The following is a 24,631-nucleotide window of genomic DNA, read 5'->3' as shown; positions in this document are numbered from 1 at the left end:
ACATCCAACACATAGTTCAATGACAGTCCCTCTTTTATTTGCCAGAACCAAAATGTTAACAATGGAGGAGATATCGATTTCATCCACAAAACACAGCAATTTTCAGATAACTGACAAGGGTGCACTTGAAGGCTTCACCATTTTTTGTGCAACATGCCCTTGATAGTTTATGCATTTATTTGCCTTGCTAGGCGAAACCAAAAGAATAACGCTGATTTCAACAGTTTTCACATAAATAACATTCAGTTCTATCAAAGCCTTCATTCTTTGTTGAACATGCTGCCATTTTCATTGTAATCTTTTTGAATTTGCTGAAAATACATTGGCTGCTTTTACTTGAAAAATGAAGTTTGGAACAGTCGTTGGACATCAACCACTCTGCATTTGTTGTGAGGTTTGAATTTTTTATTCATTTGTTCTGTGCCATTCGCTTTCACATTTCTTTTCCTTTTTAGGTATTTCAACAAGAGGCATTTTGGAGACATACCAGATTTTTATTCAAAGGCATGCAATTGATCAGAAAAGGCTGTGATGTTGAACGATTGTGCATTGGAAGGATTTTCATGGGAAGAAAAGACAACGTTATTGGAAGAATTGAAAGCGAGCAATGATAGACAGGAAAAAGAAGAAGACGGAGAAGAGAATGAAAGGATGGAGTTATTTGGAGGAAGAAGGAAGAGATGGAAGCAGGGCTAATGCAGAACGGAAAGCGAGGAACAAGAGATTGAGAAGGGAGAAGAGGCAAATGGGATTGTCGATATTTCGCATGGAAACTTGGCTGACGAAGAAGGACAAAATGTGCAAGTGTTTGTTCGCAGAAAAAATTGATTTTTTTTGAATGATGAAAAATTTGAAGAATTGAAAAATTAAAAAAAACTTTCTGATTTATTTTATTTTTCTTTTTTTTTTTTTTTTTTTTTGGAAAATGTATTTTTTGAATTATTATAACAAAATATAAAAAATTTTTATTTTTTATTATTTTTTTAAAGAATGTTTACAGAGAAGGATGTACGAAACATCTCCTCTCAATCAGAACAAGCGGTCTCTGAAAAGTTTCTTTTCGCAGAAAATTAATAGATGGGTATTTTTGAATGTCAAACATCGGATGCTTCCCAAAATGGATGAAAAAGAAAAAAGAAAGAGAAAAAAAGCGAATGACGAATAAAGGAGAAGAATGCATTTGGATGTTTTGGGTGAAGAAGCTGGAGAAGTGATGCAACAAGGTGAAACAGGAGAGAGTGTGAAAGGAAGAATGGTGAAGAGAGAAAACGAAGAGAAAGTTTGAGGGAGGGGATGATGATGATAAATCACTCACCAAAAGATTTATTTGAAGAAGAGGAGATTTGGTGTTTGAGGTTTGGGCAGAAAAAAGATTACAGTTGAAGGAAAAGATGAATTTATTAATGATGCTTGGGAAGAATGATAAGGAAAAAAGAGAAGGGAAGAGAGAGAGAGAGAGAGAGAGAGAGAAGGAAGAGAAACTGTGGAATAGTATAAAGGGAAAGAATATAAATCTGTCAAGGGAGAAAGGTCAAATGAAAAGAAAATGAGAAAATGAGAGAAGAGGAAGAAGAAAGAGAAGGTGGATGAATACCTGAAACAGCAAAAACAGAATGAAGCAGAAAGATTATCACCTTATGTTTTCAGTGAAGATTGGAACAGCTGGTGAAGAAGGAATCTCCATTTAATTGCGTTGGGAGAGGAGACATTTGATAATTTGAAACAACACCTTTTCAAAGAGTAATTTTTGAGGGTATGTGTTTTGAAATAGAAGTTTCAACTTTTTGTTCCTTTATTGGACAGATATTTCTGTTTAATGAGTTTCTTTTTTTATGTTCAATACGATCAATGCTGCAAACATGAAGAATTCGACTTTTTCTGAAAAACCAAAAATATTCAGAAATAATAATATTTTATTGTTGATTCACAAGTGATGCAAGATTGGTTCTTATTTTATTGGTGCATATTAATTTGAACATATTTCATATCCCCAGATTTTGCTTTTCTTTTTTATTTTTGTTCATTTTTTTCAAATTTCATCTTTTTTATTTTTTATTTTTTGATGTGAAAAATTGTCACCTGCATCAGCAGACACCGATTCATGGCTGATCGTAACCTAAGGAATGGCAGTGCCTTGAAAGTGCCTCAGATGTCTTTCACATGCTCTCAAAACGATTGCTGAAAGAAATCCTTTTTTCTTTCCAATTGTGTTGACAACCATAATTTATTTCTATTTGATCATCCGGAAAAAAATAAAAATTTTCAAATCAAAATTGATTATCAATCCATTCGAGAATGCATTTGTGCATTTTGGCATGTTTGATTCTTGGAAAGGCATTTGAAGCACAAGATATCTCTGGAACAGCCACATTGGTAAACAAAGGTATTCTTTTGGATTTTTGTGTTTTTCATGAATTGTGTTTATTTTGGTGAAGGAAACTCAAATGATGCACAATTTCAATCAAAAGTCGATAATGATTATTTGTTCCAGCAGAGTTCATTTTCAGGAGAGAAAACATTGCAGTTAGGAATATCTACAGTGAAAAATACATTTTTTGAATTCTACAATTCTACAGTAGGACTGAAAAATGTGGCTCTTGAACATTCTTCTTCACCTTTGATTCTAATAGCAGATGAATCTAGTGTGATGCTGGATTTATGCATTTCCCACCAAAAATCGGGATCTCCTTTTCATTTGCAAAGTGGGTCAATCTGCGTGGTGAATCTGAGTTTGATCCCCAAAAAGAATATGAACCCTTCCAGTCTTGCTTTTTCATCTGATGATTCAAATTCTGCCATTTTGAGAAATTCTATCGTTGCAGATCTGGCTGTTTCAGCTTCAGATTATTTCCTATTGTGTGGAAAGAGCAAAAGTGAAGAGATTTCAAACTGCGACTTCAGAAACATGTCAATGAAATATACCTCAAATGGTGATTATATAGTGGAACATTCATGTTTTCGAAATTCAATGGATAACTGCCTTATTTATTCGTGCGTGAATGCCTTTGAAGGAGGGATCTCAAGTGGATCGCTTTCTTCAGAGAAATTTGTCTGCAAAAACACAACAATAAATTTCGGGAAAAGAGAAATGAATGCACTTGAGAAAAAAGGGCAAATGAATTTGACAGATAACCAATCCTTTTCATTGTGTGAATGGACTGATTGTACAGCACCACAAGGAGGCGCACTTTATGTGCACGATAATGCTGATGCAATTTTGACAATTGAAAATTCTACTTTCGTGAGATGCAACGCTTCTTCAACAAGAGGCGGAGGAATATATGCTTTGAATATTGCCGAATGCCTTGTTCAACATACAACATTCGTCCAATGTACATGTGCTTCAAGATCAGATTATGGTGGTGGAGGAATTACAGCGGAGAGCATATACGTTCAGTTAATGGTTGAAGATTGCTCCTTTCAAAATTGCTCTTCGGGCAATGATGGAGGAGCAATTGAACTCCGTCAAACGAAAACAGAAAAACAGAAAGAATGTATCATAAATTCCAATTTTGATAACTGTAGATGTAATAGTTCTGATAATGGTGACGGAGGCGCAATTTTGCATTGGAATTGCACAGATCAAGCAGTAATATCAAACTGCCTATTTTGCAATTGCAATTCAAAGCTTGCAGGAGGTGCAATGGCATTATTTGTAAATTGTGACAATAATGGAACATTGCTTTTTTTCTGCTTTTTCCACAATAACACAGGCGATAAATATGGTCATGATGTTTTGCTTCAAGATTCAATTACAAACAATATTGATTCCACCTGCTTTACTACCAGACAAACAGAAAACAGGGTTGTCACAAATTACATTCCCATCATTGACAAAAGTGAATGGCTTCGAAATGATTTTGGAAAAATCAGATTTGTCTCATCAGTACAAACAGAACCCAATGCCATTGATACATATGTGTGTGGACTGGATGAAAGCTATCCTTGCTGCACCATCAGCCGCTGCCTCACTCAGCTGATTCCAGAATTAGTAACTGATATTGCAATACTCACAGGTTCGATTTCAGAGACAAAAAGTGTGGACTGCAACACCAATTCTTACACAATATATGGCCAAAGCGATTTGAGCTCAACGGTTCAAATAGAATTTGAAGCATCTGGTTTGTCTCTTTTTTCAGTCTCCACAGGCACATTGACTGCCAGAGACTTTGTTCTTGTGTGTGACCGTGCATTTGAAAATAATCGAGAGTCAAGGCTATTTGAGATTACTGGAACAGGAGAGATGCATATTAGCAGATTGAACATATCAACAGGAAGTGCGCAAACGTCAGTAACAGCATTTTTCACAGAGCTGATAAACGTTCAGAACGGAATGTTCCAAGTGAAACATGTGAACTGGGCAAAGACAATCTCAACAACCTCGTTGTTTTCGCTTTCTTCGACAAATGACATTTCATTGGCACTTTCTGAGTGTGCCTTTGATGGAATTGAGAGAACAACGAGCGGAGCATCTGTGATGTCATTTTCCAATGACAAGACAAACATTGATCTGAATTCTTGCACCTTTGAAGGATGTGGAAGCACAAATTCAGAAAATGGAGGATCGATGATGCTATGTGTTGGGAATGAAAACGAAGTGAAAGTGAAAGGCGGATCTTTTGATGGATGCTTTTGCTCAACGTCCAATGGTCTTGGAGGAGGAATTCTTCTTCGATTATCGACTGAAAGTTCCAATATCTTGATATCTTCTTCATTCGGAATAAACACAGCCAAGTGGGGGAATGATATTTTTGTCATTTCACCCAATCTGGAAGAAATTGTTGAATCACAAAAAATCACATGCGTAGAAGCCTCTTTGGATTTATTTGACAAAGTTCGAGGATATGACAATGGAAACACAACTTTGGCTATCCCTCTGTGCATTTATCTCCTTCCCACACCAGAAGAAATTCATGTAAGTGGCACAGATGCATCCGATCATTCTAATTGTGGAATCCTCCAATTCCCTTGTTTGACGATAAAGCACTCTCTCACAAGGCAAACAGAAGAAAAGAAAGTTATTGTGAATGGAAAGATTTTGATGAGCGATGAATTGGCCTTTGCTGATCAGAAGCATGAAATCAGAGGAAAAGATGATCAAAGTGGCTGGATAGTCTCCGATATTGAAATTGAATCTGATGCTGCGATGCTGACCACAAATGTTGAAACAGAATTATCAAAACTCATCTTCTCTCTTTCTTCTTCTCTCTCATCACATTCCACTTTTATTTCGTCCTCATTATCATCACTGATATTATCTCATTGTTCACTTTCTCTTCAAAATCCATCATCAGAAATGGCATTTCTATTCTTATCTATTGAGTCTGGCACCTTGTCAGTTGATTCCTTCTCAGCTTCCTCAATCACTTTGAGCGGAAATCCATTGATCTCTTTGTCTGGAAGTGAAATAAATAGTGAGTTGATGAACACTCCCTGGTTGAACATGACGAACAGCAATTTCACAAAAATCGAAAGAGCAGCTGGAAGCGGAGGCTGTGTGAGCATTGACAACAACCATGATGAAAACACGAACACAGAAATAAATATTGAAGAATGTGTTTTTGATGGATGTTCTGTGCTTGCTGATGAAAGCAGAGGAGGGGCCATTGATGCTCAGTTGAAAGGGAGCATTCAAATGAATATTATTTCATGCACATTCACAGGATGCACTGCACCAGCAGAAGAACGAAAGATTGGGTTTGGGGGAGGGATGGCACTGAAGCTGATTGATGGCTTTTCTTCATTTGTGATATCATCCCCTGTTTTTGGTTCAGACAAGCCAAATGTTGCAAAATGTGGAAATGACCTGTTTGTTGAATCATCCAACTTGACGAAGAGCATCACAAATGCCTCTCTTCCATTTGTGACTGGGCATCTGTCCAATTTTTCTTTGGATTCTATGAGGGGCTTTGACGGAAGTGACACAACGAATGCCATTCCACTGGTCTATTTCTGGCTCACGACAGGATCAAAGATATTTGTTGGAAGTGAAGGAAGAGATATGGGTGCCTGTGGATTCTCAGATTATCCTTGTCTGTCAATTGATTATTCATTGGATCGATTGTCTGAAGGAAATAAAAGAAATATTAACATCATTGGAAAAGGACTTCTTAAAAAATGTGTTGATGTGAGTGGAATTTCAGTAAAATCGGATGATGAAAAAATGTGCTCTTTGGAATGTGTCTCATCGCTTGAAGGAGCAGAAGGAGCAGCAATGAAGATTCAGGGCATTACAAATTTCGAGCTGATGAAGTTTGTGATTCCATCTTCATTTGCAAGTGGAGTGAATGTTTTGATGCATGTTGGATCAAGCGAAGGACTGTTGACGCTGAAAGACTGCTCTTTCACAAAAATGGAAGAAAACAGAGAAGAAGAAATGATGAACTTTGGGCTGCTCAAAGCAGATGGAGGCACGATTCTGTTGGAATTTGTTTCAATACAATCACTTTGCTTTTCAAAGGATGTTATTTCTGTGCAGTCAACAACTATTCTGAATGTTAAAAATTTGACGATGAAAAATATTGAGCTGGACGGGGCAAGCGGATTGAGCATAGAAAAGAGTTCAAGAAGAAAAAAAAACGAAATAGAACAAGATATTGTTATTGGGTGGAGTATATTCGAAGAAATCACCCAGAACACAACTGACGATATTCAGATCATCCGAAATGATAATGATGATGAGCCATTGAAAATGGTGATTCGAAACACAACGATGAAGAAATGCGGTGGAACGAGGTGTGGAAAGGGAGGAGGGATGTTTTATGTTTTGAATGAGGAAGGAAGCTTTAACTGCTCATTTTGCACAATTTCAGAGTGCTTCTGTTCAACCACAGGAAGAGGTGGGTGGCTGTTTCTGGAATGCACCTCAGCAGCTGAGCAGCCATTGAATTTTATTCTGTCGAATATCACATTCAGAGATAACTCTGCATTCAGAGGGAGAGATGTGTATGTTCGATGCCACTCAATCGAAACACAAATTGCTGATGAGCAATTCCTTTTGGATTTCAGAGCGCCATTTGTAAAAGAGCTGGCGATGTGGGGCTGCACAACAGATTCGTTTGTGGAGGAAGAAGATCTTCTGAGGGTTATGAAATACCGGAGCGAGACGATATTTGTGTCATCAGTTGCAGACAATCACGAAGACAGCAAGCAATGTGGAGAGTTCAGTATGCCTTGTGATTCGCTGAATGCTGGAGTTCAACACATTATTCCATCTCTATACTCACAGCTGTTAATATTGGGTCAAACAGATGTTGTTGGGGAATGTGATGCTCAGGATGTGACCATCCGCTCACTTCAATCTCCCTCAGCTGCTTTGGTATTTTTGACCTCAACAATTGCTGGTATAGAGGGAAATCTGATCACAACCTCAGAGAAAGTTCGGATTGAGAGTGTGAAATTCAACTTTGATCAATCGTTTTCATATTTAAGCAATTCAATTATTCATGAAACAAATGGACAACTTTCTCTTTCATCTGTTGACTTTTCTTCGATTTTGGAATCAGACATTGAATCCGTTGTCCTCAATTCAACGTTGATGAACATCGAAAATGGAATTCTTCGTGTTGATAACTGCTCAGTATCGTTCATTTCATTCAAAAAGCCTTCATTTTTGCTGAATGGAGAGGAGATTAATTTTGCAAATGTGAAACTGGAACAAATCGAATCAACAACAGATATATTTGAGATTGGAAAATGTGGAAGTGTTGTGCTGAATGGAATTGATGCTAATGGGGTCAAGTTGTCTGAAGGTTGTGTCTTTTCAATGAACGAAAAAACTTCAGGAACAATCACTCTTATTGATTCATCATTCAACAACTGTTCAAGGAATTCAGAAGGGGCTACTGTTTTCTCTGCTTCTTCATCATCCGCTCATACAGTTATTTCCAATTGCTTGTGTTCAAATTGCGTTTCTCGCTCTGATAAAGAAAGCATCATGGGACTTGACAACATGACTGACGTATCAATGGATTTATGTCGATTAACAGGAGCCATTGCGAATGAAAGGGAAAGAGAAAGAAATAATGGTTTTAAAGAAATATGTGAATGGAATGGATCGCTTGTCCATGTGAAAAATTCCAATCTTCACGCAAAAGAAATTAAGATTGAGGATTCGTCAAAGGGAGGAATTTCGATAAGAGGAGGAAAAACAGTTATTGAGATGGGAATGTTTGCAAACAACAATCCATTCATTGAAAAATATCCCTCTCTTCGAAGAAACATCATTTGTTCAGATTCTGCTTCGCTGACCATTTTGAGTTTGAAGGGAGGGGATGGATTGAAAGATAACTCTTCTCTTTGGATTCTGAATGGTGGATGTGATTTGAGAGGGATAGCAGGAGAAAGATCATCTCCTTTTTTCATTCCCAAACTGGAAGATGCTTCTCTCATTGAAAATGGAAGCAACATTTATATCAAATTCAATGGATCTCTTTTTGTTCCATGTGACTTGTCATTCAGACTTGTTTACAAAACAGGAGATGTGGAATTGGCTGAAACATATCACTTTGAGGAAGAAAGCTTTGTTTCAGAAACAGAGGTGATTGGAATAATCCCATCAGAAAATATATCATTGGCTTCAGATGAAACAGAGGTATCAGTGATGATATTGTTTGGAAAACAATTGGCTGCAACAAACCCACAGATTCTGAAGAACAAAACAGAATCAAAGGTCAAAGGAGATGAAAGGATTGTTGAAGGAGGAAAAGAAGGGAAATCTTACTGGTTGTTGATAATTGTTATTATGGCAGTTATTCTTTTGATTGTTCTGATTGTTTCTGTTATTCTTGCAGTCAGATGGAGAAAGGCAAAGAATGAAGCGAAGGATTTGAGAGAGATTGTGAATGACAACATTAGAAAAGATCCGAAGGCATTTGAGATGGTGACGATGGAGATGTCGCCTGAGGCTCAATGGAAGAGAGCAGAAAGGGAGGCAGAAAGGAAGAATGAAGAGAATGCAAAGAAGAGGGTGTATGATACGAATATGGAACATTCAGAGTCATCGGAGCATTTATTATCTGAGAGCGGCTCAACAGAATACATCCTTGGGAGAGATTCAGACAAGATCCCTCAATGGATGTTGGAGAAGATTGAAGAAGAGGCAAGGAAAAGAACACCATCACCATCCATTTCATCCACAGATACTTCAGATACAGATACGACATTTGTTCGAGGAGAGGATCTGTGCCCAACCACCTCATCAATGTCGAATCTGGTGGATGCCATGGCCTGTTCGTCTCCTCATGAGAAGCTGATTGTGGATCTGAGGGATTCGCTGTTCATGTTGTTGCATGGAAGGAATAAGACAAAAGAGATGGCGATTGGCACATTGAAGGAAAGAGAGCAAACAGCTGCACAAATCCTGTTTTGGGTGGCTAATCTCGCCCTCCACTCCTTTGACGAAATGGAAAATCCTCTTCAGTCACTTGCCAATCTCAGTCCACACATTGTCCTATTCTCTGAGCACATGGTGATCTGTATTGTGATGCATTCGGACTTGTTGTCAGATAATGATTCAGACTCGTCTTCCATCTCATCATCAACAGTTGTGACATCTGCCAGTGATAATGGTGATGATGATGACGATGACTCCCTTCCCTCATCAGCATTCGAAGAGGATGAGGATGACTTCAGAAAGGAGTGCCTGAGGTGGAAGGCACCAGAGCTGCAGATGAACAAGAAGATGGGGGCAACAAAGGAGTCGGTTGTGTTTTCGATCGGGATGATGCTGTGGGAGTGTCTGACCCTTCAGATCCCATTTGGAGAGTTTGAAGCAGAGGTGGCAGGGCAGAAGATTGTAAATGGAGAAAGGTCGAAGAATGAAGCCAACAATGGAATAATGAGCACGCTGATTGACCAGTGTGTTTCAGCAGTTCCAGAACAACGACCTTCTTTGATTGGACTGAAGCGAGAGTTCATTCAGCGTTTTCCAGCAGGAGCCGTGATTATGACTGTGTCAGATGCTGTGGATGTTGAGGAAGACACAAACGAATTAAAAGATGTGAATGGAAGTGGGAGTTGGGGTGGGAGCTTGTTCAGTGAGAGATGAAAATTATAAAAGATAAAAGTGAATGTGTTTTTGTGGATCTTCTCAAGATGCACTTTGGAATTTGATGAGCCTGCAGAAGGTTGTGAAAGCAGAATAATTTAATACATGAAATGAATGGGAAGGGGATGAAAATAATGGTGAAGGGTTTAGATGAAAACAAAATTTTTTTGTTTGTTTTTGCGTGAAACTGGCTCTTTCATTGAGAGAGTCTGATGCCTTTCATTGTTTTTGTTTAAGTATGCTTTAATGAAACATAATGTTGAGTTTTTGTTGAAAGATATTATCATTTGTTGATAGTTTTCTTTTGTCAATTGTAACTCAGACTTCCATATCAGCAACTGTTTCATAAATGGATGAACATTTCAGTTATTTTTTTTCAAACATTTTCACCATTTATATTTGTTGTGATTCCATTCATAGAAAAGCAGTTGAATTGGTTTTTTCCAACTTCTGTTTTCGCTCTTCATTTTTTTTTAAATAGCTAACCTTTTTTAATTTATAGTTCATCGTATATGTGTATATTCATGTAACTCTTTCAAAATTTGAATTCGATTCTTCATATTTCATGCTTATTTCATATTCATATTCACATTCATCTTCTTTATTTTTCGGAGAATGATTTATCATTTATTCAATTCTTGCAACAAATAATTAAATTCTATTTCAAAGAAATTTGACATACATATTTCCGTATCAAACGATCTGATTCAAGTTTTCTTTTATGAATCTGAGAGATGAATTATTTTCGTTCTTTTGTCTTCATCAGTCCAAAAACTATCTGATAAATAACTCTAATGTGACGCTGCATCCAATAACTCAAACTTTTCACTTCTCTCTGGATTCTTTGTATCAGATGCAATTTTTGTTTTCATCTTCCATCTCCATCCTTCGCTCCTCTAACTTCTGTCTCGGCAATGCTTCTTCCAAAGTATCCTTTCAAAAATACTTCCACTTTTATCAACTTCACTCACAAGTATTTTCCATCCCATTTCCATTTGTTATTCTTTAATCACCACAAATATACAAAAAGAATTTGGTTTTTGATCCATGAACACTATCTTCTTCTTCTTTACTGCTGAATCCATCCTTGCCAACCAAACCTCCATCATCAGACTCACTCTCCCTTGACAATTCTCAATAGAGCGAATCAACAAACGCAAGGAGCAGGTTTTCTCCTCGATTATGAGTTTGATCTTAAATTATGGGTGGTTTTAGATCAAACTTCGCCAACAATTTAACCTCCTTTGCATTCCATTGTCCGCAGGAAGAATGACTCAAGATACTGTTAGAGCGCCAAATAGCGACGGCGAGGACAGAGGATATGATCTTATTCACAGGCTATCAAGGATAGAAAACATGATCGAAGAAATCACCAGAAGCCAAGCATGGCCAAGTCAGTCCGGAGCTACGGGGATGCTGCCAATGAGAAAAGTGAAGAGGGAACGACTAAGGAGTTTTTTACAGGACACACAGACACAAGCTGGAACTCACTGGCCAAAACTGCTATCACAACATAGGGGAGAAGAGATTCACCCGAAGCGAGCCGAGTAATCGAACTCCTCCAGCCGGACCTAGAATCGGGCTTTGAAGCAGCCAAAGCAATCGCAGCCCTCACGGTGAAGGAAATGGAGAAGGCGAACCTCATGGAAGAGGAGAAAGAACGACGGAGAGGACTGTTTTGTGCTTACGCGCTTTTTGCCGACTGTAACAGCAGGATTAACCTACTAAAAGTTATATCTCAATCGGGTTGGGAAAGCGCGAAAGGCTTTTTTGAAGGAGGAATGTCCAAGGAGGTGCCGGATAACCTAAAGAAGCTGGCAGAGAGCACCAGATTTTTTTAAAGCAGAGGGAGATGCAACAGGATACGGTGCATCTCCCGACCCCACAATAAGTTTCGGGCCTGCAACGGCCAGAAGTGGACCCCCGAGAAGATACAGTTCGGGAAGGAGCACCCAAGGATTCGTATGCAGACAGCTCCAGAGAAAGGGAGACAGATAGATATTCACGTACTTCAAAGGAAAGAAGAGAACACACCAGTTCCAAGCACAGCTTGTCCCAACCATTGCTGGGAGGCCAGTCCCTATCAATGGAACATTGCCCCCCAGTCCCCCCAAGGACACAAGGAGAGACAGCTGTGGAATCAACAATGGGAGCCAGCAAATGGTCGCAGGAGAAAGGAGGAAGAGGGGAGAGAGAATGGAAAGAGAAGAGAGAGCCGCGCTTTGCCGCGAGATCGAGGGAGGAGAGAGAGAATCCAATTACAGTGAAATGAATATACGACAAGAAATCGCAGATCTTGGCGAGATGAGATCAGAGACGAAAGAATCGAGACAACACGCGAATATCGGAGAGGTTGTGAGTACTTTTGATCACGAGAAGAGAAGAGAACGAGAAATCACACGGGATTGTGTGACGGAGATATCGAGAGAAGAAGTGCAACACGATGCAATGAAAACAGATGAAGACTCCGCATATCCCCGATTGACGAGACAAACGAGCGAGATGAGAAATGAGAAGATTGTTGGGAGAGTTTCTGGGATTGTTACAAGGTCCTCAATTGGGAGCTCCCTGGAGAAGAACTCAAAGACAGTTGCTGAAGATATTCTCGAAGGAGAAGGGAATACACAGATTTATCAGGGCCACAAGACGCTAGGAGTGAAGAGGAGAACAGCGAGTGGACCACCGAAGGAGCCACTTCCTGGGAGACTGGTGAACAGATTGAACGAGTGGAAAAAGATAGGGGGAGACAAACTAGTGAGCCGGGGTATAAAAGCTCGATGGAAAAGTCCCCAATCCCCAATCTTACTCGAGGAGAGAAAACACAGACAGGAGTTTCGGGGAACGACAGAAATGATGAACAATTATTTATCCCTCTTGGAGGAGGAATTGAAGGAAGGAGTGGTGAAGCCCATGCAGGAGTCGGAGGTGAAGTGGTTCAACCCGACATTCATGGTGATAAAGAAGAACGGAAAGTGAAGAAAGATCCTGGATTGCAGAGCTCTAAACGAGGAAGTGCAGGGAAAACACTTCAAGATGGATTCCCAGGAGACAGTGGTGGAACTTTTGGAGGAGAACGATTGGATGACCACTCTAGATTTATCGAGTGCATACCAACATGTCAAGGTGGACGAGCAATTCAGTCCCTATCTGTGTTTCAGTTTCCAGAGTCAATGCTATTCCTATGTAGGGATGCCATTTGGAGCAAATGACGCGCTCAGAGCATTCACAAAGATAATGAGACGAGCAGCGTCATATATCAGAGAAAAGTGGAAAGTGAAGTTAGTAATATATCTGGACGACATTCTCCTCATGCATCCAGACAGGGATGCATTGAGATTGATCTCACAGGAGATAGCCCAGTTCCTGAGAAATCTGGGCTGGATATTGTCGGAAGAGAAGCTGAAGTTGGAACCCACAAGGAACGTGGAGTTTCTGGGATGGTTGTGGAACTCAGAGAAGATGGAAGTGACTCTCCAAGAGAGGAAGAGAGTGCTGCTCCTGGAGGATGTGCGCAACTGGATAGCACTGGTAAAGAAGAGAAGGAGACAAAAGACGAGAGATTTAGCAGCTCTCCTCAGGAGACTGAATTTTGTGAGGTTACAACACCCATCAGCAAGCTTGTCGATGACATGCATGCAATACGTGCTGAGGCAGGCGATAGCCAGAGGGGGCTTGAAGGGAACGGAAATGGCCAACCCAATGATGTTGGGAGAATTGACACATTGGAGGAAGATCCTGCTTGAAAACAGACCGAGATGTCTGTGGAAGAGAACAAGGCCAGCAGAGTTAATAACAGATGCGTCAGAGCTGGGATGGTGTGCAGTATTAACAATACCGAAAGAGAACATGGAGGAGAAGATAAATGTCCACGGAAGTTGGACACCCCGGGAGAGCGCTTGCAATCAACGAGAAGGAATCCAGGGCAGTGTTGAGGACACTAGAGAGAAAGGGAGCATGGCTGCAACAGCAGAAGATAGATCAGATTCGGCTGAAGACAGACAACATGTCCACGAAATGGACAATACAGAAGAAGAGGGGAGCGCCATCACTCATTCCAACACTGAGAGCATTGGAGAAGAAACTGAACAGCCAGGACATCACAATACAGACGGAACACCTCCATGGAGAATAGAACACGGAGGCAGATGCACTCAGCCGGATGGCGAAAAAGCTAGACTATGCACTGAGGGGAGAGAAAGTCGCAGAGATATTGCAAATAGTCGCACCGAGAACACTAGATATAATTTCAGAACCTATTGTGCTGGTTCTTTGTTGAAGTTTTCGGAGATTATTCTCTCTGAGAATGAAGAGAAAGAAAGTTATGCCAGAAGACGAGATAGTGCTAGTCCACCCTTTCCTGAGAAACATTGGACGGGTGCTGAAAGAGAAGATGAAGGAAGCTCAGAGGGATCTGACGATTCTGATACTGCCAACCTTGCGGGGGCAGACCTGGACCCCGCTACTGCAGCCTGGGCATTCGATAAAGACCCTGGGGACCTTTCAGGAGTGCATGATTCCTGGAGCGAAGATGAGAAGGGAAGACTGGAAATTACCCCCAGGAGAGGTAATAAGCATTACATTGGAGAGGAAAATACCCAGGGAAGGGACCTCTTCTAAACATGGGGAGAATACGTTGGAGCAAGAGATATAGCAGCAACACTGAGAAATCAAAAGAGCGAAAGAGACACGTGGAGATCGCTGCGAAGATTTAAACAATTTCTGGATAGAGAGAGCATGGATGACACGGACCCCCTCACAAACAAAGATGCCAAATGGATTATGGCAGAATTCATTGAAACACTCTCGAATACGAACCTCTCAAACGGAGTGATTCATCAGACAGTTCTGAAAGGACTGGATTCCATTAACCTTTTCAGGGAGACGAAAATGGTATTAATGATATAGAAATATTTCTTAAGACTTATGTGGGAAAGAAGCCGAGAAGAGGAAAACGATACAAATCAATGTGGGACTTAACAATCATCACGAATTGGGTAGAAGCCACCCACGATATGACGGACCCACAGATCCTCCAGAGGAGGGCACTCATCTTCATGATGATTTTTAAGGATTTAAGGTTAGCAGAGCTGGAAAGAATGAGAAGGGAGACAATGATATTTTAGGATAACATGTTACAGACACAGGTTCAGACAAAGACGTCGGGAGGTGAGGTTATTAAAATTATAATAAATAAACACCCAAGCCCACGTATTGATACAGTAGAGGCGCTCCAACGTTGGATGGATTATACAATGATAGCTTTTAAGAATGAACATGTGTGGTTTGACATAGAAGGAGTTGGCCAGCAAATTTGCAGAGGATTAAGGAAGAACAAACGGATATTCTTAGAGAGAACGGAATACCTGAAACATTCACCGAGTATTCGATAAGACACGCTGTGATAACACACTTCGCAAGACGAGAAGGAGCGGACTGGAGGGCTATCAATACATGTGCGAAATGGGCACCAGATTCTAGAGAAGCCCAGGAGTATTACACCGTTTTTCCGGTGCAAGACACAAATTGGATTCTGGAGACAATCGGCGGACCAGCACCCCAGAGGGGAGAAGATTACAAGCCAGATAAGAGTGGAGAATCGAAGGAGGGTACGCTGGAGATTGCAGAAGCAGAGATGAAAGATTGTGCCGAGGAATTATCAAAAGCTTGTCTTGAAGAAGGGAGGAAACCAACGAGAAAGCGATCAAAAAGAAGAGAGAGTCTAGGAGGGAAGAAAGAAAGAAAAGGGAGACGATGCAACCTCGAAGCTCTACACACCGATGACCGAGTTGTCAGAAGACACCCTCCATAATCCCAAACAATATCTGTGAGCTAACTGGAGAGAAGGATCCAACTTTACTGAAGAAGAGAGGCAAAGATCGGAAGAAGCGTAGAGGAAGAAGGATAGGACAGATAAGGAACGACACTGAAGAGGCAAGGGCCAGACCGACGTTGCCTCAAAGATATCTCAAGAGATAGAGGGTGTAGAGCGGGAGTGTCGCACCATTACACGCACGCTTTCAGTTTATCCGCCGCAAGATATTGTGTTAGGCATGAGGGTTTAAGATATAAAGAGAAGAAAGAGTGAGGGATTTCAGAACTCATTATCGAGGAGTAAACATGCTCCTTGCGTTCGTAGATTCGCTCTATTGCGAATTAATGAAAACGTAGTGAGACAGGTTTTGCTCCGAGATAATACGAATGTAGATGGAGAGACTCAAAGCAGCTGGGTGCGAAAGAAAGAAACATATTGGTAGGAATATGACGAGGAAAAGAAGGTGCGAGAGATTCAGGGGAAGAAAGGAGAACAAACCGCCCAAAGTCACAAGGTTACACAGATAACACGGATTAAGAAACATGGAATGAAGAGAAAGTGCAAATAAAAGTGTCAGATTAGCCCACACAGCATGTGGTGAGTGGATTTGCTCTGCTAGATCAGCAAAAGAGCGGGAGGCAGAGCACTGCACAAGCAGTTTTCTTTTCCAAGCCTCGCGGAAGCGAGAGTGGTTTTTCTTTCTGCTCCGTTTTTATAACACTCGCCTCACCGGATCTTTGCACTGACTGCAGGAGAAAGCTCCGAAGTGCAATTTCCCCTGACCTCTGGTCTTCGTGACCAAGGCAAAAGGCGAAGTCAGCGTTGAAGTGAAGCGGACAATGTATTATTTTATTAAACAATTTTTAATGTAATACTTTTTTTTTTAACTCGCCCTATTTTCCGCGTCATTTTGGGAGAGAGAAGTTTTCACTCAAACCACCCATACATTAAAATAATGCTCATTATCTCGGAGTAAACCTGTCTTACTGCATTTTAATTAAAAAACATGAAGATGAAACAGTGAAGAAGAAAAAGAAGTAGTGAAAGAAGAAGCCAGAGAAGGCAGAGAAAGCAGAGAATGCAGAGAAGGCAAAGAAGAATAAGAAGGTGAAGAAGAAGAGGAAACAAAAGATAATAAAGGTTATGAAGATGGAACAATTGAGATTTGTGAAATGAATCCAATCCAATTTGAAAAAAAGTCTTGAATAACTTGAGTGATGTCAATTAAAAAAAAAAGTTGTAAGTGTTATGTTGACTTGAGATGGAGTCGAAAATCATCATCGTAAATATTATGAAAGTCAGAGTGACAGAAACAGAAAAAGATGGAAGTCTAAAAAATATTGGATGCCCTTATGTTGTAGAACAACTTTTCCTTCAAAAAATAGATTATTGTGTTTGTCCAATGATACTTAGAATCAACTATTTAATGGGACTTTTTCATTAACTGGCACATTTTTTGTTTTTGCTTTCCAATTGCTGAAAAGCGCTGATTGGCTTTCAGTGCTTCAAAAAACCTTTTTTACAAGTTTTACACAATTTATTTACAATTTATTTTTTAATTTTTGCTTATTACACATTGAGAAATTTTTTTTGTTAAATTTGAAAGGACTTTTACCAGCCAACTAGGCAACGTCCAAGAAATTGGGTACATGTTTTGGATAGCATGAACTATCATCTATCTATTTTAAAATTCTTTTTTAATAATAATTTTTATATTTATATTTATTTTATTTATTTATTTATTTTATTTTATTTTTCACAAACACTTTTTTCTTGTTTTTTCACACATTTTTTTAACAACATGCAAGAACAAAACTGATTATTTCTTTGCAAATCTGATGAAATGACAAAAATAAAAATTTGATATGAAAAGTGAATACTGTGATAATGAAGTGTTGAAAATTTTTGAATTGATTTTCCTATTTGTCAAGAACACTTCAAAATATAAAAAATGCGATCTAAGTTCATTTTCGTTTAATTTTATTTAACTGTTCAAGGCTTATATAAAAAATCAATTCAAAAATTTTCAACACTTCATTATCACAGTATTCACTTTTCATATCAAATTTTTATTTTTGTCATTTCATCAGATTTGCAAAGAAATAATCAGTTTTGTTCTTGCATAAAAACAAGAAAAAAGTGTTTGTGAAAAATAAAATAAAATAAATAAATAAATAAAATAAATATAAATATAAAAATTATTAAAATTTTAATGGATGCATATCCCATCATGCCTTCTTGGACGTTGCTCAGTGCTGCTTTCTCAATGTAATAAGCAAAAATTAAAAAATAAATTGTAAATAAATTGTGTAAAACTTGTAAAAAAGGTTTTTTGAAGCACTGAAAGCCAATCAGCGCTTTTCAGCAATTGGAAAGCAAAAACAAAAAATGTGCCAGTTAATGAAAAAGTCCCATTAAATAGTTGATTCTATTTGGATGTGGTGAAACAGAGAGAAGGAATGCAAAAGAAAAATATTGCAAGAGCCTTTTTCGAAATCTCCAACTTAAATAAATTATTCTCATGCTTTTCAGTTTGCAGCTTCATGAACATCAGAAAGGAATATTTTCAAAATCCAGATGCTTTAGCAGAATGGCGTGCCTTCAAATGCAAAGTGGTGTGCGAGGTGTGCGTGTCTGAAAACAGAAATGCAGCACACCAGTATTATTTCATATGTATAACACAATAATATCGTTTGATGAATGTTTTCATGGTTCTTAATGAATGTTTTTAAAGAAACCACTTTCACATGTTTGTTCATTGTAGTATCCGGTTTTTTATTCTTTTTCATCACCTAAATTTGGATTTATTTAATTCAAAAATTCTTCAGACAGTGAAAAAAAAAAGAAATTTATTCACAAGCTATAATGAATGAAAAAAAGAAGAAATTTATTCACAAGCTATAATGAATGAAAAAAGAAATGAAACATATGAAAGTCTTTCTTAAAACGAGAGATTTGTTGATGAAATAGTTATTAGGGTCAACTTTTTAATGGGACTTTTTTCTTTATTGGCACTTTTTTTGTTTTTGCATGCCAATCATTCAAAAAAGCTTGATGAACCACAACACTCGGATGAGTGTGTTTATAAAACAAATACATTAAATTACCGGTTTTTTTTTAAATATTGTTTAATTTTCGTAGAGATATAGCAATTTTTTATTTATTTTGAAGTGACTTTTTCCAGCCGAAGAAGCATTTCACAAAAATAAGAAATCCATTTTTTAAACTACTGGCATTTTCCTTTTTATATTCAAAATCTTAAGTTGAACAACTTGTTTTTTTTCTTTTGATTTTTTCGCATTTCATTTTTTTTAATCAACATGCGAACACAATTTCAAAAATTTCTTTGTTATTAAAATGAAGTGTTAAAAATAAAAATATAATATGAAAAATACACACTCTTATGAAGAAGTGTGAAAAAGGTTGAACATTAACATTTTCCGTTTGTCTCAAACACATCAAAATTGAATAAGTTTGATCTCAGATCATTCAATGTTGTGACCATTCACCTGTTTGAAGCAAATAGAAAATATTAATGTTCAACCTTTTTCACACTTCTTCATAAGAGTGTGTATTTTTCATATTATATTTTTATTTTTTACACTTCATTTTAATAACAAAGAAATTTTCAAATTTGTATTCTCATGTTGATAAAAAATTGAAATGTGAAAAAATGAAGAAAAAACAAATTGTTAAACTTAAGATTTTGAATATAAAAAGGATAATGCTAGTTGTTTTTAAAAATGGATTTCAAAATTTTGTGGAATGCTTCTTCGGCTGAAAAAAGTCACTTCAAAATAAATAAAAAATTGCTATATCTCTACGAAAATTAAACAATATTTAAAAAAAAACCGGTAATTTAATGTATTTGTTTTATAAACACACTCATCCGAGTGTTGTGGTTCATCAAGCTTTTTTGAATGATTGGCATGCAAAAACAAAAAAAGTGCCAATAAAGAAAAAAGTCCCATTAAAAAGTTGACCCTATTTGTATGATTTTTGATGAAAAATGGAAAGAAACACATTTGATTCTTGATTTTTGAGTTTTTAAAACGATTTGTTTCTAAGTTTATTTTTATAAAAAAAATGTTAATAATTTGATTATTTAATAAGTTTTTTTTAGAAAATTTTTAACCATAAATTATTATTTCAGTTTTTCATGGAAATGAGAGAAAGCTATTCCAAGGAGGCTGTAGATGCATGTTTAGGTGCGAATGTGTTTCATTTGCAATATTTTATACTTTGAAATCGTTTTATTCAGGCAGCCTTCCCGATGATATTTTGAGGATGTTTGAGTTTAAATTTTCAATATCTTTTGATGAAACAAACCTTTTGCTTTTTGCGTGGAATGTTGCAAATAGGATCTTTGGGAAATGCGACTTTTCAACGATTCTTTCGTTGTCTCAGGTGAATCATCGATTCAATCTCCTCTCAAAAACGGAAGAGTTCGTCTTTATTGTTTTTTCATTTTTTCAAAGAAAGAATCAACATTTGACGTTTTGTATTGTTTCTTCCCACTAATCGTCAAGATGTGCAAGAATAAAGTGCAGAGCAATAATTCCCTTCATGCACAAGATTTGCCTTCTGCCAGATTGTGCATTTCAATATATTTATTTTTTTAACCCTCGTTCTGAAGAAGACTGGAAAGAGAGCTACAAATACGGAGTGAGCGCAAAGGGATGGAAGGAGACATTGCAGTTTGTGTTCTGAAGCATTTGAGCATTTTTTATTCTTTGACTGGTTGTTTGTCTTTAATTTATGTGTTTTGTGCGAATATTCTCTGTTTCATTTAGAATATACAAAGAGCTGGCACACATACGAGATTTTCCACGGATCTCTGGGGAAAATAGGAAAAGGCTGAAACGAACGATACTCAAAGCATCAATTTGTTCTGTTTTGCGATTAATATCAGAAATTTTGATAGTACTTGGATTACTCAGTTTCCTGAGAAACAGTGAAATTGCTTTTCGAGCGAGAGCGAACGGGGAAGCTGCAAAAAAGTCATTCGCAGACACTTTGACATTTTCAACACTTCTGATTGGATCGTATTGTTTTGTTGATTATTTCATTTCGTGTGTGAAAAAGTGCGAATATTCAAACAAATTGTGGAGTATTGTCAATGGAGTGATTCTGGCAACTGCTCTTTATTTCGACTATTTTTGGAAGCACATTCCAATATTTCTGTTCATATGGCCATATTTTGTATTCACTGCTTTGATGTATATCTTGCTGTTTGAATACGAATTCGAGCAGACAGCTTTATTATACAAATACATGGATTTGCTGTTGGATTCCATTTCAGCTGTTCTTTTGCTGTTCTTTTTCGTGATTGCTTCGCTAAAAGCAGACGGTTTGATCTGACTGATGAATTTCAAATTACAGATAATTAATCTTTTCTTTTTTTTTCTTTTTTTTCTTTTTTTTTCTCACAAAATGCATTGCATGATGTTAAACAGCACACATTTATCGAGTTTTAGTGAGCCTGACATCGCTCAAGTGGAGAACTGTATTTTCTCTAACAATTTGGAGCGCATTGATCCTTTTTGCACGTTTCTTTGCAATGATATTAAATGAAAGAAGTTTTTATGGAAAACTGGATTCTCTTTCCAAAGAACTTATTTTTCTTGGAATGAAAATCGTGAGCGTGGTTGTGCTTCCGTTTCTGATTATTGTTCCACTGAAGCTCGATGGTTCAATAAAGCTGCATTTTGGCTTTTGCATTGCTTCTTTGATCATTCCTTTTGTGGTTTTTGAAATGTTATGTATTCCTGATGACTCAAAAGGAATGCGTAAAGATTTGGAAGTGGAATGGAGGAACGAAGAGATTGATAGTAGGTATTATTTTGCGATTCAGAAATTTGAGTGGCTGAGAATGAAACTTGGATTGCGCAAGCTTTTAAAGGGCGAGGCTATTGTTGGATTTGACGAGCACTACGAAAAAAAAGCTTGGAAGCCAGTGGGAAAAGCGGTGAACATGAGAAAAACAGTATCACAATTTTGGATGGATAGGCTTGAAACCGAAAAAGCATTGAAAATACGAAGGGATTATTATGCAAGGCTTAAAGGCTCGGATCCCAATTGGTGGGAAAGCTTTGCCGACAAAACAGAAACTTTTGCAGTCAAGCTCTTCAAGCGAGTGAACACTTCGTTTTTCAAGTGTTCACTTGTGTTAGTTATTGTTGCAGTTTATTTGATTCTGTAAAATTTCCTTGTTCAGATATTAAGAGTTTTTTCTTTCATTTTGTTATTTCATAGATACAAAGAGTTTTTCTTTTCATTCAAAGCAAATTTTGTTTTCAGTTTTCAGTTATCAATTTTTATTTTCTTTTTCAGTTCAACTTTGCTTGTTTTGAGATTGCATTTTTTTCTTTTTTGAACACTGTAACTCCGAAAATCGCAAAATAATCTTACGAAAGAAAGCTCAATTTGAGAATTGTATTCTTATTTTTTTTTTTTGGCATTTTCATTGATTCCAATCAAAAATGCCAGTTCAAAAGTGTCCTTTTGATATGCAAAATTTCAATTATTTATTATAGAGTTTTGTGACAAGTCTTTATCAATATCGCAAGAGATGTCCAGAGCATGAAACAAACGATTGATATTTCAACTGAATGAAAAATGTGTATTTTGAAAAGCACATAATGAAATCGATAAAACTGACAATAAAATTGCTCATCTTTGGATAAAATCATGATTCATATTCATTGAAGCTTTCTTTTCATGAAATATCGTTCGCTTTTCTTTTTCTTCTTATTTCTGTGCAACTTCTGAATACATTCTGCTTCGTCCTTTCTTGCTGCACGATAACAGCGAGCTTTCACAGATGATCCACATTTTATCTTTGAATGAAGACATGATGTTTGTGTCTCCGATAATGCTGCCAGCAGACATGGTAAGGCATCTGAAAAAGCTTCTTGTGGCAGTGGCAGCTCAGCAGTTGTATCTTCGCTCAGCGTCTTTAGTAATCTTTGTCTGCTTCGCCATTCCTGAGGTTGAGAAGCGAAGAGAAGAAGGCGGCAGTGGTTGAGTAGTTATCACTTTCATCATTCAACGCGTCCGTAATTGATCCTTTGGATGCCTCGGAGGTGGTAGTGCCAAACACATCAACAGTAGCGAGTACGACATCGAGAGGCTGCTGCGGGTTGTGGTACATGAGGCAGCTCAGGTGTATGTGCTGCAGACGCTGAAGGGTTGTTTTGTAGCACGTCTGGCGGTGCTGGATAGGTGTGTTGTGTGCCTTCGATTAAGCGCTTTCGGTGATGCTTTCAGTTCCGCTGGTGGCGCCTCTTCCGTAGCTTGCAACATCGGTGGGCATGAAGGAGGAGAATAATCGGCTCTTTTCTGCAGCGGATGTGAATGTGTTCCCATCGATCTACGATCAGTTTGGCCCTTCAATGCAAATACGGCGATCGTCTCAGTTGAAATATTTGATGGAGAAGTTGAAAGATGAAGTGTGGGGAGATGGGTTGCAGAGTGTGAAGTGGGGGAGATTGAGGAGAAGGGGCTGTCGGTGGCGGGGCTGAGGTTTGTGAAGGCAGAGGTGAAGACAGATACAGACAAGCAGCATTCAGTGGAATCTGAAGTGTGCAGTTCTTCTCCATCTGATGGCATTCAGCAGGAGAACAGGAAAGCAGAAGAAACAATAGATGGGTCTTTGGGTATAACTTCAGATGGAAGCGCAGAGGGTGTGGGAAAAGATAAGGAACAACATAAAAGGCTTGGCAATGAATGAGGAATAAGGCGGCCCATCGTTGAAGCTGATGGAGATAGATGATTTTTAATCGCAGAAGAAGTTTGATTTGAATGCACGTCTTCACATCTTTTCTGTTTTCTTTTCACATTATTTACATTATTGCCACGTTCTTTATCGAATTCTTCCTTTTCCTTCATCCGCACATCATCCTCATCAGAGACAACATTCCTTTATTTCTCTGTATTTCTCCGAAATATCATCCTCTTCCCCTTTCTCTTCCTCTTCCTCTTCCTCTCCTCGTTCTTTTGTTCTCATTCGTCTCCTTCCTTCATAGTTCTGCTGTTGCAACATATATCTCCCTTGTCCTCCATCTGATTGAAGCATTCTTTGGCTTTTCTTGCACCTCCGCTGCTGTCTCCCACCAACAAATTATTGAACCCCCCGTCTCATTGTATTAGCTACCGCGCGCTGTGAATGCACTCTCACATTAAAAAAATGCCACTGTTTCAATCATTGATGCAACTCGCCAAGAAGATGAAAGAACGCAATGACGCTTCATTCTTGTTGGTACACAAGCAGCAGAGTGAACTCAATCAGCGCCAGAAAATATGTTCGATTGAAAGCAACATCTGATGAAATTTTCCATTTTAAAAACCATTTCAAACAGAACCCACAACGCAAGATAAACACAGGCCAACCGCATAACAACCAGAAATAAGCACATTAAACAGTCTTCAGAGAAATTGTTCATTCTCGATGTTCGTCTGAGAAAACATGGCCGTCTTGTCTAACTTCTGCAAACACCTCAGCGCACCCAATGCGAAGCAGCAAAGTCCCCACAAATCAACTCCGCATCGATGCAACGCAAATGGAGAATAACAATAAAATCTCTGGATGGCTGAGCTTGAAGAGGTTGACACAAATATTCTGTATTTTTCTGTAGTTGTCAATGGCGTCGAAGAAAACAAACGTGGCATGATAATCGTTTTGCTTGCTCAAAATTGCTGCCCCTTCGAAGAATGAAAACCAGATGTAATTTGGAAGAATGTTGCTTGATGGCAAAAAAAAGCACTCGACA

General features: G+C 38.2%; 7 protein-coding genes across 7 annotated transcripts; all 7 read left to right on the top strand.

Moving 5' to 3' along the window:
- Positions 1-343: 343 nt before the first annotated feature.
- Positions 344-611, top strand: MONOS_2348 (uncharacterized protein; the record flags this gene model as incomplete). The annotated part of the gene is made up of 2 exons (XM_067872263.1): positions 344-394; positions 456-611. 2 exons carry the CDS (start codon positions 344-346, stop codon positions 609-611), a joined length of 207 nt encoding a protein of 68 aa, XP_067722508.1.
- Positions 612-2,295: 1,684 nt separating this feature from the next.
- MONOS_2347 (uncharacterized protein) lies at positions 2,296-10,048 on the top strand (the record flags this gene model as incomplete). The annotated part of the gene is made up of 3 exons (XM_067872262.1): positions 2,296-2,383; positions 2,577-3,494; positions 3,714-10,048. The coding sequence occupies 3 exons, from the start codon at positions 2,296-2,298 to the stop codon at positions 10,046-10,048; spliced, it is 7,341 nt and encodes a 2,446-aa protein (XP_067722507.1).
- Positions 10,049-11,249: 1,201 nt separating this feature from the next.
- On the top strand, positions 11,250-11,599 carry MONOS_2346 (uncharacterized protein; the record flags this gene model as incomplete). Its single annotated transcript, XM_067872261.1, has 2 exons — positions 11,250-11,256; positions 11,313-11,599. The coding sequence occupies 2 exons, from the start codon at positions 11,250-11,252 to the stop codon at positions 11,597-11,599; spliced, it is 294 nt and encodes a 97-aa protein (XP_067722506.1).
- Positions 11,600-12,208: 609 nt separating this feature from the next.
- On the top strand, positions 12,209-13,791 carry MONOS_2345 (uncharacterized protein; the record flags this gene model as incomplete). Its single annotated transcript, XM_067872260.1, has 3 exons — positions 12,209-12,597; positions 12,660-13,205; positions 13,368-13,791. 3 exons carry the CDS (start codon positions 12,209-12,211, stop codon positions 13,789-13,791), a joined length of 1,359 nt encoding a protein of 452 aa, XP_067722505.1.
- Positions 13,792-13,894: 103 nt separating this feature from the next.
- Positions 13,895-14,665, top strand: MONOS_2344 (uncharacterized protein; the record flags this gene model as incomplete). The annotated part of the gene is made up of 1 exon (XM_067872259.1): positions 13,895-14,665. The coding sequence occupies one exon, from the start codon at positions 13,895-13,897 to the stop codon at positions 14,663-14,665; it is 771 nt and encodes a 256-aa protein (XP_067722504.1).
- A 6,824-nt stretch (positions 14,666-21,489) lies between these two features.
- On the top strand, positions 21,490-22,062 carry MONOS_2343 (uncharacterized protein; the record flags this gene model as incomplete). The annotated part of the gene is made up of 1 exon (XM_067872258.1): positions 21,490-22,062. The coding sequence occupies one exon, from the start codon at positions 21,490-21,492 to the stop codon at positions 22,060-22,062; it is 573 nt and encodes a 190-aa protein (XP_067722503.1).
- Positions 22,063-22,713: 651 nt separating this feature from the next.
- MONOS_2342 (uncharacterized protein) lies at positions 22,714-23,592 on the top strand (the record flags this gene model as incomplete). The annotated part of the gene is made up of 3 exons (XM_067872257.1): positions 22,714-22,882; positions 22,946-23,084; positions 23,313-23,592. 3 exons carry the CDS (start codon positions 22,714-22,716, stop codon positions 23,590-23,592), a joined length of 588 nt encoding a protein of 195 aa, XP_067722502.1.
- Between the last annotated feature and the right edge of the window lie 1,039 nt (positions 23,593-24,631).

This window comes from Monocercomonoides exilis, assembly GCF_001643675.1.
Source record: "Monocercomonoides exilis strain PA203 chromosome Unknown scaffold41-876177, whole genome shotgun sequence".
NCBI lineage: Eukaryota > Preaxostyla > Oxymonadida > Polymastigidae > Monocercomonoides > Monocercomonoides exilis.
Note: the sequence above shows the minus strand (reverse complement) of the source record. Positions and strands in the feature narration are given on the sequence as shown.